Source organism: Aulonocara stuartgranti (assembly GCF_965226115.1).
Source record: "Aulonocara stuartgranti genome assembly, chromosome: 6".
NCBI lineage: Eukaryota > Metazoa > Chordata > Actinopteri > Cichliformes > Cichlidae > Aulonocara > Aulonocara stuartgranti.
In genome coordinates, this window is record NC_138944.1 from 29,030,153 (window position 1) to 29,042,600 (window position 12,448).

The 12,448-nt window shown below is 42.0% G+C and overlaps 2 protein-coding genes across 3 annotated transcripts; both read left to right on the plus strand.

Moving 5' to 3' along the window:
• The first annotated feature begins 200 nt into the window (after window positions 1-200).
• sfrp2 (secreted frizzled-related protein 2) lies at window positions 201-3,001 on the plus strand. The gene is made up of 3 exons (XM_082535518.1): window positions 201-893; window positions 1,096-1,176; window positions 1,384-3,001. Exons 1-3 carry the CDS (start codon window positions 392-394, stop codon window positions 1,686-1,688), a joined length of 888 nt encoding a protein of 295 aa, XP_082391644.1. The 5' UTR covers window positions 201-391; the 3' UTR covers window positions 1,689-3,001.
• A 5,974-nt stretch (window positions 3,002-8,975) lies between these two features.
• tnip2 (TNFAIP3 interacting protein 2) lies at window positions 8,976-11,790 on the plus strand. 2 transcript variants are annotated; one of them, XM_082535511.1, is made up of 6 exons: window positions 8,976-9,687; window positions 9,940-10,242; window positions 10,371-10,460; window positions 10,645-10,908; window positions 11,038-11,154; window positions 11,284-11,790. In XM_082535511.1, the coding sequence occupies exons 1-6, from the start codon at window positions 9,367-9,369 to the stop codon at window positions 11,575-11,577; spliced, it is 1,389 nt and encodes a 462-aa protein (XP_082391637.1). In that variant the 5' UTR covers window positions 8,976-9,366; the 3' UTR covers window positions 11,578-11,790. The 2 variants fall into 2 exon arrangements, with proteins under 2 accessions (XP_082391637.1, XP_082391636.1); XM_082535510.1 differs by having other exon boundaries at window positions 8,980-9,687; window positions 11,281-11,790.
• Window positions 11,791-12,448: the final 658 nt, after the last annotated feature.

A 12,448-nucleotide genomic window follows, 5' to 3' on the forward strand; every position in this document is an offset into this window, starting at 1 on the left:
GTCTGTTGATTTGGGCGTAATGAGGGGAACCTGTCAGACGCATTTGTTTTAATTTCCACAGAGAGCCAGAGATTAACTCGGGGGAGGGAAGCTGTCAAGAAAGCGACTGGTGATAAAATACTACGAGCCATAATTAGAAATCAAAAATGCCTCTACGCCCCAAAGGAGTAAGAATTTCGCGGGGAGGGGGGATCTTTGACCGAGAAGACAAATTTGTCCACATGGTTCACCTGATAGGAGGAAAACCAAATGTGCTGAATGAAGAGGTCTTTGCGCATATTATACAGACTCCTCCCAGACATGCCGGGAAGAAAACCTCCTGTCACAGTAGAAGCCTGCCACTGACAGAAGCTCCGTCCAAAGCCTGAAACGTTCACATACACCAGACAGCATGAGAGCTTTGACTCCGACCGTGGCGGTGCTGTGGGTGATAACAATGCCCTGCCTGCAAGCAATCCACGGACTGTATAACTTCGGCCAGCATGAACTATTCTACAAGAAGAACAACTGCAAGGCAATCCCTGCAAATCTCCTGCTTTGCCACGATATAGAGTACACGGAGATGCGCCTCCCGAACCTGCTCGGACACGAAACCATGAACGAAGTACTGCAGCAAGCGTCGTCTTGGATCCCGCTGGTCCAGAAACAGTGTCACCCGGACACGAGAAAGTTCCTCTGCTCTCTTTTCGCTCCGGTCTGTCTGGACGATTTGGACGAGCCCATACAGCCGTGCAGGTCTCTCTGTGAAAACGTCAAGCGCGGCTGCGCGCCCGTGATGTCCGCCTTTGGCTTTCCGTGGCCAAGGATGCTGGACTGCGAGCGCTTCCCACTCGACAATGACCTGTGCATACCGCCTGCAAGCATCGACAGCTTTGCGCCAGCCACCAAAGAGGGTAACCAGGCGCAAACATTCTGCATGAATCCCAAATTCACTTTGAGGCACACTGGCTCAAAATTCACACATATTTGCAGCTTCATAAAAAAAAAAAAAAGTTAAACAAAAAAATTAAAATCGACGCATGTGTTCTAGTCATGTATATTTAGTAAATGCACAAATCATTTTTTAATATTTGCCTCATTTGATTCCCGTTTCAGCGCCCAGGGTGTGCGATGCTTGCAAGGAAACTGATGAAAATGACAACGAAATTGTTGAGAACCTCTGCAAAAATGACTTTGGTAAGTCTCCCCAACCCATGCATCAGAGCATTAGTACATCAAGGTCAGCATAGCTTAGGGGCCCCTGAGAGCTCGCCGAGTTGTCTCAGGGCAGCATGAAGAGGAGAATCAGTTAGGCCTCCACCCCTGCATGGATTTCCCACGTCTTTCATAAGTGAGCATTTCCTTCATCTCTCGCTCTCTTTCTTCGTTCTGCATGCACTAAAGCTCTGAAAATCAAAGTGAAGGAGATCGCCTACATCAACGGCGACACCAAAATAGTGCCGGACACGAAGAGCAAGGCAATCTACATGGTGAACGGCGTGACGGAGCGAGACCTCAGGAAGACGGCGCTGTGGCTGAAGGACGGGCTGCAGTGTATCTGCGAGGAGATGGACGACATCAACGCCGCATACCTCGTCATGGGCCAGAAGATGGATGGCCATCTGGTCATCACCTCTCTGAAGCGCTGGCAGAAGGGACAGCGCGAGTTTAAAAGGATTTCACGCAGCGTCCGCAAGTTACAGTGCTAGGGAAGAGGGGGGAGGAAGAGGTGGGGTGGGTACCTGCATGTTAAGGTTGAAGGTCAAGTTTTGTTGAGGGAGTCCTTCTTTTGTGGTCGCAGTTCTGGTTTTTCTGCTCTAGAGCGCAGCAAAGACGTTTGCCTGGCCCCAGAGGACGCACAGCTTACTGTTTCTCTCATTGGTTTATCATTGAATACAGATAATGTTTAAAAAGAAGAAGAAGAAGTTGAAATGGGGTATAAAGTATAGATAAACACGCTTGAATAAACCAAAAATCTTTTATTTGACTCTAAAACTATAACTGTGGTTTTTATTGTGAAAATCAGACTTCCAGACAGACTTCCATTCAGTTTGTACGCACCGGTAACATTGGTGCCCCCTAGCTGCCAATTTCAAACTGTGCGTCCCTCCCCAGCGAATGGTCTTTGCTGCGGCCCCATCAGTTACAGTTAATTGCACTCAGCTGCTGTCCAAGGTCCAGAGCAATCACAACTTACACGGAGAGAGTGAAAACTAGCAAAGCTTTGAGTCCAGGATTTGAAAATGACTGACTCTACTTATCACTGGCAGATGTGTCATCCTGGTAAAGCTCACAGAGTGAGCTCGTCAGACTTTTAGGGCGTTTTTCTCATCTTTTCCAGGAGGTCAAATCAGGTGTTAAATCTTTTAACATTATTGGTTTTTTTAGCCGTCATTTCTATAAAAGCCCCATTTAAAATCAACAACAACACGCAGACCTGGACAGCTTTGAGATCAGCAGCAACAGATCTGGTGATGTAGCTACTGCTTGGATTAAGTTAACAATGTATTCTCATCTTATAGAAAGTCACTTCTGCCTCAGATGCTAACGCGGATTCATTTTACACAGTGCCCAGCGATTAAAGCTGTGATCCAGGGGTGCCTAGCGCGAAGCATACAGCAAATATTTGTAGTTTTGTATTCCTACCATTTCCTCAAATGAGAGATAGCTGGCTATATTCTCTTCCCGTTCAGTATTTTAATAATTCTTGGTAAACGTTTTGTACTTGAGCAACTGCATAATTTTCTACCACCATATGATAAAAATATTTTTTTACTCCTAGACACTCATGTGTCATGTAAACATTCAACTTTGCATCTTCATTCTGAGTGACGCAAACTGCTTCTTGGTATTGATGATTGGACGGTTTTGATGAGCAGGTAGTTTGGTAAATGCAAGTAACTGTGTGTCTGTGTGTGTGTGCTTGAAACATAAGTCATTTTGGATGTATTACAGTGTAAATATCAAATACTGTCATTTATTCTTGTGTAAAGTTTGCAGCAATTAAAAGATACAAAGTTAATATTTGAAATGAGCCGGTCCATTGCTGTGCACAGGGGAGAGGTCGTTTTCCTACTTTAAAATAATCTTGATCCCACAGCTATAGGATAGAGAAACATACTGATTTAACACTGCCATCTAGCGGAATTCACTGTTAAAAATCTGATCATAGATCACTGGATATGCACTCACCGGCCACTTTGTTAGGTACACCTGTTCAGATTCTCCTCTATGCAAACATCTCATCAGCCAATCACGTGGCAGCACGTTAGCGTATTTAGGCACATAGGCATGGTCAAGATGACCTGGTGAAGTTCAAACCGAGCATCAGAATGAGGAAGAAAGGTGATTTAAGCGTGTTTGAACATGGCATTTGTGAATATTTCAGAAGCTGCTGATCTGCTGGGGTTTTCCAAAACAGCCATCACTGGGCACTGGGTTTTACAGAGAATGGTCCAAAAAAGAGAAAATATCCAGCAAAAATAATAGCAACTTGTTAGAACCAAAGTACACAGAAGAACATCTCTGAATGCACAACATATCAAATGTACACCTGTGGTGGGCTGCATCAGCAGAAGTGGGAACCACTTCTGTCAACTAAAAACAGGAAACTGAGACTACAATTTGACCAGGCTCACCAAAACTGGCAACAGAAGACTGGAAAAAGGTCGCCTGGTATGATGAGTTTTAATTTCCTTTGCAACATTCGGCTGATAGGATCCAGATTTAGCATAAACATAATGAAAGCATGAAAACAATGGTTGAGGCTGCTGCTTGTGTAGTGGTGGTGTGCATTTTCTTGGCACACTTTGGGCCACAGCCTACTTAAGTATCTTTTGATGGCTGCTCCCAGCAGAATAACTATGCCACATACCATGTCATGTTCTCACACTGTACACTGTACTCAAATGGTCTCCACGGTCACCGGATCATAGTCTCAGTGTGCAGCCGACAAATCTGCAGCAATGCTATCACGTCAATATGGGCTGATATCTCTAAGGAATGTTTCCAGCACCTTGTTGAATCCGCGTCATGAAGAATTAAAGCATTTCTGGGGGCAAAAAGGGGTCCAACCAGATACTAGCAAGCTGTACCTAATACAGTGACCAGCAAGTGTAACGATGCCAGTTTGTATTTTAACATTTAAATATTTAAAAAGTTAACAGTTATAAGATCCATAAAATTAATTGTCTTATTGTAAGATTTGCTTCTGAACACATTGAGGTTTATTCAACACCTTTAGTAATTTTTTTAAATCACTTGAAGCTCCAATCAATCGGTGTTTAAAAGGCAGATAAAGAACAACTGACACTAGTAAATGTTCATTATTTTTGATTTTATCTTTCATCTTTGATCACTCAATCTAAAGGCTTCTTACATTCATGATGAAAAGATTAATATTTTCACTTGAGGAGCTATTTTCTCTTATGTCCCGGCTCATAAATTAAAGAAAGAGAAAGGACAAACACCCTCTAGATCAGGGGTGGGCAGTTCATCTAATATTGAGCAGAACTAAGTTCACCTTATCGTCCCCAGTTCTCACGTGGCCACTTGGGAAACCTAATTCCCCACTCCTGACCAGCAGTGTGGTCTAGCCCTTGATGTCAGAGATCTAAAAGAGAAAAAGGGAAGGGGAAACTGGAAAATAAGTGTTCTTTCCAAATTTTTCCAATCACCAAATGAAGCAACAGGTGACCTAACAAATTCCTGAGCCGACACAGGAAAAGCCCCAGCACATGATACCTTACCAAAGGTCTATACTGAACACAGAAAATAATAACCCAAGACCCATGAAAAGGTCGACATAAAAGCCACAAACCAAGTTACTACCACACATCAAACAAACATAGCAACATGTAACAGTAGGCAAAAGGAATCTGTTGCCACCACAACGCAAACTGTCACATAAAGCGTGGTCCTAAACCACAAAAGGGTTCTCAAAGTAAAGTAAACACACAAATGTCCAAGTACAAATGGAGACCCACACCCACACACATGATCACAAATAGCGTGGTCGGTACCACAGAAAGTTATTTCATTCGCCTAGTGAGCAGCAGCCACAAGTGACCTACCAAAAGTGGGCTAACGCTAAAGGTCACAACCGAAAAAGACTCACTTCATCTTTAAATAGCAACCGATAAATGTTAAAGCACACTCTTGGAAGTTCATCGAATGCTGTAACAAAAATAAAATATACGGTACTATATAATTTTATTATGATGGTGGATTATGGTAGTCCACAGCAAATACACAGCTTTCCTGCACTGAGCAGAAGACCATCAGTGGCCATATAAGACCAACAAAACCTGAAGACCTCTGTTTTAGGTTATCAGGCAACAGCCAACCATCATATTCAATGACGAAAACCGACTTTTTAATGATTTCGTTGAACTTTTCTTTTTTCAAGATGGAAGGATTGTACAGCGTGCATCTTTAATGCACGCTGTACAATGGACGCTGGCTGTAGCTCAGGTGCCAGAGCAGGTCAGCCACTAATCAGAAGGTCGGTGGTTCGATCCCAGGCTGCCTCCTGGCTGCATGCCAAATATCCTTGGGCAAGATACTAACCCCATGTTTGCCTACTGGTGGTGGTCAGAGGGCCCGGTGGCGCCAGTGTCTGGCAGCCTCGCCTCTGTCAGTGCGCCCCAGGGCAGCTGTGGCTACAAGGTAGCTTGCCATTACCTGTGTGTGTAAAGCGCTTTGGGGTCCTTAGGGACTAGTAAAGCGCTATACAAATGCAGGCCATTTACCATTTAAAGAACTGGGTGCACAAGTTTGAATTGATTTTGATTTTCTTTAATCAACAAAATAAACACAGGCAAAATATTATACATGGACTCACTTAAATCTTTTAATAACTGGTGCTGAAGATTCCACAGTGTTTTTACCTTGACTAGGCCAAGGCCTATTAACTTCTCATTAGTGATCATACATGATTAATAACCGCTGACAGTTTCTTTTTACCAGCATAGAGCATAGAAAGGATTTATTTGTTGGCACTAATTGGATTGACCAATACTCAGAAAAATGGGAAAGTCCAAGAAACTCAATGAAAATCTAAGAAGTGAGAATACAAGTTTGGAAGGTCTCTTGGGGCCATTTCTACCCAACTGCAAATTCCAAGAGCACCAGTTCAAACAGTTGTACACAAGTACAAATTATTTTTATGTGTCACCACTTTGCCAAGGTCTGGAAGAAGAGCATCACTCTTAGATGAAAGGAAATTGGTTGAGATATTCAAGAACGACCCAGGAACCACCAAGCCTGCCATGAACTGGAAACACTATTGGAATACCAGCATTTACAGAGTTTTACATCATCGTGGACTGAGAGGGTGCCAACCAAGGAAGAAGCCCCTGCTCCAAAATCAGAACCTTCAAGTTCGAGTGCAATTTGCAGCTGCCCACTTGGACGAGCCAAATACTTTGTGGAGAAAGGTTTTATGGCCAGATGAGACAAAGATTGAGCTATTTAGGCACACTGATAAGAGGAGGTTTGGAGGAGTAAAGGTGTGGCTTTCAAATCTAAGAATACTGTACCAACTGTCAAGTATGGTGGGGTAGCATCATGCTCTGTGGCTGTTTTGCTGCCAGTGGTACTGGTACATTGCACAAAGTGGATGGAATAATGAAAGAGGAGGACTATCTCCAAATCTACACCTTTCCCTCAAATCAAGAGCTAGATGGTTGAAACTTAGACAATTGGATCCAAGTTTGGGACTACGGTCCCAAACACACATCAAAAATGGATTTTGAATGGATAAAGCAGGATTCTGCCAAGAAGAGCAGTCAAATATCCAGCCAGAATTATGCCAGAAAGTTGTTGATGGCTGCCCAAAGCACCGAGGTGTAACTTACTAAGGGACATTTAAATTTGCGTATATGCATGTATTTGAGCCTATATGTCTAATTGTTAATCTGTGTGGATTACAGAAAATCCTAAATAAATTCAAACGTATACTTTCAATTTGTGTTTTTTGCGTCATTGAAATGTATGCTGTACAATCATTCCACCCTGGAAAAGAAAAGTTGAGAGAAATTGCCACAATATTCATGCCGACAATGAATCTTTGTCAGTGCTGCACCCGGCTTGAGGAAGCTTTAAGCACTAACCTTGGAAAGAGGCACCAGACCACAGATATATTTAACTACTGATCTTTAAAGTGTTATCGTGTAAGTGTTATGGGGGCATAACGCTTACATGATTATTATAACTGTTGGTGCTTCATTTTCCATGGACTTACTGTTTCGGCATTGCAACAAGTACTTAACAAAGCCTCTTTTCATAGCGGAAACTCTGAAGTTTATATATTTCCATTCTACAAGTTACTGTACTACTTAACATGAATGGTGTTTAAGGTGTTTTGCCACCTGTTCACAAGGTGTCAACCGATGACTCTTTCAGGAAGTCCCAGACATTTTACTGTCACATGAGTTCTGAGACTTGCCAATCACATGAATGAAGGTGTGAATCATCAATAAGAAGGGGTGGTGTTGCTAGGATGAGACTGTAAAAGAAGGCCATAGAGAACTGAAGTGATTCAGGTCAGCATTAGGTTTTTTTATAGACAGAATCTTTTGTGGAATCAGTTAGTTTCCACCCTGACACTTCTTCCCACCTTCCTACAATTTTTTACACACTTTACACCTCAATTCTTGCTGTTGTAACAAGCGTCACATGACTGCCATGTGACATTAAAAGACATTAAGCTTCACACCTCTCATGTCTCTTGGTGTGATTGACCCAGAAATACCTGGGACTCCCCACTGGCCAATACAACTGATGAACACTCTTGGTCTTTAACTCGGTACTCCTACTGTCTAGACAGTAGTTTCATTTTGACCCGATAATGCTTAGTACACTCTTCTTGTAGTCCAGCGATGAACCTAAATGGAGCACATGTAGTAAGTGTGACCTATATATGCTAGTTACTGTGCATTTTGTTTAAAGTGTCTGAGAAAAAGGTTACACACGTAAACTTGGAACCGTTTCAGCTAAACGATTACACACACTGTACTCTATTGGGTGTATTTATTTATTTATTACCTCCACATAAATATCTAGGTTCTTGGGACCCGTATTAAGACTATACATCCAAAGCACACATTCATTGCTAAAAGCACATCAGTCCATGATTCAACAGTATGTGTTACATCTGTATTTTATACAAAATTGCATAAAAATAAAGCCAGCTACAAACTGCAACAACAAGTATAATGAATTAATTTGGAATCAGTGGTGTTCTTTGTCATCCATGTGTAATTACGTTTTTGTAGTGAACCCTTTTTTAGGTAGCACTTAAAAAAGAGAAAATGCATAAGAAAAGTAAAGATCACGATCCGTTTATTCATGAGTATTCCCAGTTTGCAGTACCAAGAGGTCACCATGAACTGGAGCTGCTTCCAGTACAGCTTGGGTAAATTCTTGATTTGCTACCGTAAGAGACATTGTGTCACTTCCCAAAATTTCAGAACAAAAACCAAACAAACACACACAAAAACGGGATGACAATGTTCAGTCATAGACCGCTGCATCCTAAAATCAGCCATTAATACGGCACCGGTGTGGTCCTTAATGCGTAATTCTTTGAATGACAATGCATTGCGGTGCATTTAAAGCTGTGGGAAAAATTAAAGCCTGACAAAAATGAGTGGCGCGCATGGGGAATTTGTTATGACACTACGAGTAAATGCCCTAATGTGACTTTTAGGGGACTGAATGTGTAAAAACCCGGTAAACTACCGCTGGGAAATTAGCGTTTTTCATTTAGTATAATCTGATATTCCTTTCAATATTATAGTTTATACTTTCTGTAGAAACCAACAGCAAGCAGCATTTGGGTTGTATAAAATAAAGTTGACTAAAGTGCAAGCCATTCCCTTTTCTCCCTTTTAAGCCAAAGCTATGCATCCTTATAATAATGGTGGCACTAATAAAACACCGGTAAACATTTTTTTTTACATAACTTAATTTTTGTTCGCTCTAACTAGGAGTAGTAGATTTTCCGACGTAATTGAAAGCAGCAATCGTCTCTCTTTTTTTCAGCCTTTAAGAGACCTAGCTTAAACTTTTAGCTACATTTAAAATATATGTTTCTTTGTTTACCAAGTTGTGCCAAGACGCTATAAAATGTTTTTTTTTTCTACCTGTGGATATCTACAGTGAACCTTTTTGAACACAAGCATGGCTCCTTTTTGACGAAGCTCAAAAAACTCCGCGGGGAAGTTCCCTAGGAAATCCCCGGTTCGGGGGATATTATTCTCTGATGAGCCAAATTTGAGACAATTGACGACGGTCTTTTTCTAAAGACACGGGGCTCGAGGCAGAGGCGTCAAATGCTGGATTTTTAAGAGACTGGTGCGTCTGTCAAAGTCTACAAAACCCGCAATGGATAACGTCAGTATAAACACCACGGATAACGACATGCTCAGAGACAAAATGCGGAGTTACAGCGTGCTTAATACTCTGTATCATGAGACGCGGCAGGAAATAGACCTTCTGAACAGACAGATCTCTGTAAAGGACGGTGTTATTGCAGATTTAAAAGCCAGGCTGGGGAGACACGAGAGGCTCTACATGACGGTGGGAGATAAGGAGTCTGTGCTCATCAGTCCGTCCAACTCTTTGGTGGAGAGTTTACTCAATGAAATATGCAAACTAAAACAGAAGAAGAACGAAGGGGACTTGAAGGCAGCCCGACAAGCTGAGGTAAAAACATGCTGATGATTGTACACAGTCGATGTTTCTCCCTACAGCTCTAATCAGTGATTTATAACCATATATAGATTTTTTTAATATATCAGTTTGTTACCCTGAACTGTAAGCTGCTGTCTACTGTGACGCGTTCATTTTACAGTCTCTACTGCAGAAGTGTTCAGGGAACAAAACATAGAGCATATCTGACATATCAGTTGCAAGCTGTTGTTGCCATGCCATGAATCTGTCATCATTGTTCCTCAGGAGATCCAGAGGCTGAACACTCAGCTCAGGGAGAAAGAGCTGGAGCTGGAGACCATCAGATGTCAGCCGGACCACGAGAAGGACCGGGAGATCCAAAGGCTACGGGTAGCCTTGCAGGAGAGGGAGCAGGCTGAGGCCACCAGAAGTGTCCTCTGTACCTCCCTGGCCGAGGAGGCCGACCAGCTACGCAGGCAGCTCGGTGCAACTGTTAAGGTGTGCCAGGAGCTGATGGCGAGACTGGAGAAAGACAAAAGGGGAGGAGGAGAAGTGGAAGATGTGGCCCTTACGCAAAAGAATGCAGAGGTGTGTAAATGCTTTTAGAAGTCACCAGTTGCTTTTGTAATTTCTTTTTTAAATAGCTTTATAATACAGCTGTTTGTTTTCAACTTTTCAGGGTCCTGTTGTAACCTCTGTTTTCTAATCTTTTACAGGTGCCAGAGTCCTCTGAGATGGGTAGTGTTAATGCCCAAATCCGTCAGCTTCAGGAGGAGAATCAACAGCTAAAGCAGCGTGTGGCATATGTGAGTCTCATTAGTGTTGTCTGAAATCAGTCAGGAAAAAAAAATAGACATGTGATCTGATTATGTCCTTAAGGAAACACATTTCAATTACTTTTGCACACAATATTAACACTCCAGTGGTGGAATATAAAACATGGTGCATGATCGAAGGTGTGACGTTTTGTTTTTTTCAATTTCCTTTTAGGTACAAAGCCTGAATACTCAGTGGCAGAAGTATGACTCCAGCAGGGAGGACTATATAAGAGGTTTATGTCAGAGGCTGAAGGACAGCACCGGGCAGGGCTTGATGCCTGCGATGGGCTCCACCAACACTGGATTGCTTCATCAGGAGATTTCCAGGCTCAACGGCTTACTGGAGGAGAAAATGAGGGAGTGTGCACGGCTTGCTAGAGAAATGGATGACATCAGAAGACAAGACAAGGAGCAAATTCAGACACTTGAGCAACAGGTTGGTGCGATTTCATGCCTGGTGATTGGCTGAGTTCTGTTAAGCGTGGTTATAGTGTCAAATAACTAAATATGAAACTAAATGTGAAAGAGAATTTTTTTTTTTTTTACTTTTTTTTTGCTTCCTAAGGTTCTTATCTACACTGATGACTTTAAGTCAGAGCGTGCGGACAGGGAGCGAGCGCAGGGCCAGATTGATGCCCTGAAGGAGCAGGTTTCTCAGCTAAAACAGCAGCTGCACAAACAGGTGAGACAACAGCCCTGCACTTAGGTGCATGAGTGCCTCGACAGAAGCACAGACTTCCTTTTACTTGTTACCACCGTCCAGTACGTGTAGCTTGTGCTGACAGTGTACGTGCCTCCCTATCTTCAGCAGGGAGCTAGCAGAGAGAGCAGAGACGTGGTTCCCTTGTGTCACGTGCACATAGGACACAGGATCTCCTCAAAGCGAAGTAAAGACACGTCAGAGCCTCTGTTGAGGACCACTGCTGAGAGGCGGCAGCAGCACCAGAAGCACCAGCAACCTGCAGCTGCGGCGGCAACCCCAAACTCTGCCTGGAATGAACACCCAGGCATGTCAGAGTTGCAGTGCCCGCAGTGCCTCGCCACGTTCAGTGACACAAAAGCTGCAGAGTACCTGAACCACTGCTTAGAGTGTGCCCGAGTGTAAATGGAAGAACACTGATTTGGAAATAACAGTCATTTCTTACTGACAGTAACTGAACACTGAAGACCAGCACTACACTGCAGAAAATACCCCGAGTGGAGATTCCAATTCTGAGAAGCTTGACTACAAATCAAACAACTGACTTACCTTTTTTCTTTTTTTTGTACATAAAGAAACAAATCTGTACAATTGGCGCATATATATATATACCTGACATCGGATAAAAACTAATATATATATATATATATATATATATATATATATATATATATATATATATATATATATATATATATATATATATATATATATATATATATATATATATTTCGTTTTTATCCGATGTCAGGTTCTAAGAGTACTCCTGTGGCATTGCGGGAGATTATTGTGGTGGGGAAGAGGATTACTGATGCAATATACATGGAATATAATATACCTCAGTGTCAAATTACAAACCTGTTGCACTTTTTTGACATTTAGTTTAAAACTTAATCGTGGAGTCGTACGATGAAAGACAGTCACGATGCATAAGCTTCTTATTTTGCATCTAGATGAGAATGTGGTGCTATTGAACTTGACATGTTTCTATTTTGTAAAGTATATATTAATAACAGATTTACAACTATGTAACTATTCATATTTATTCTTATTGTTTAAATGGCAAATCATTTTATTGCAATATTTGGTTGCCTTCCCCCACCCCACCAAAGCCATTAAATATATATATTTTTGGTAAAAGTTTGGGATAAAAAAACAACAAAAAAAAAAAACGTGGTTGAACCAGAAACAGATGTTGGAGATCAAATTTTGATCGACTTGTGTAAAGATTGCATCTCAACTGGCAGTATGCTTATTTGTGGAGATGTTGTTTCTG

What these genes read in the sequence shown, in the direction of transcription:
- sfrp2 (XM_082535518.1), top strand. Translation starts at nt 392, where the DNA reads ATGAGAGCTTTGACTCCGACCGTGGCGGTGCTGTGGGTGATAACAATG. An exon ending in TGCGCCAGCCACCAAAGAGG is followed by an intron (nt 894 to 1,095) that starts GTAACCAGGCGC and finishes TTCCCGTTTCAG; the next exon opens with CGCCCAGGGTGTGCGATGCT. An exon ending in CCTCTGCAAAAATGACTTTG is followed by an intron (nt 1,177 to 1,383) that starts GTAAGTCTCCCC and finishes CATGCACTAAAG; the next exon opens with CTCTGAAAATCAAAGTGAAG.
- tnip2 (XM_082535510.1), top strand. Translation starts at nt 9,367, where the DNA reads ATGGATAACGTCAGTATAAACACCACGGATAACGACATGCTCAGAGAC. An exon ending in AGGCAGCCCGACAAGCTGAG is followed by an intron (nt 9,688 to 9,939) that starts GTAAAAACATGC and finishes ATTGTTCCTCAG; the next exon opens with GAGATCCAGAGGCTGAACAC. An exon ending in TTCAGACACTTGAGCAACAG is followed by an intron (nt 10,909 to 11,037) that starts GTTGGTGCGATT and finishes TTGCTTCCTAAG; the next exon opens with GTTCTTATCTACACTGATGA.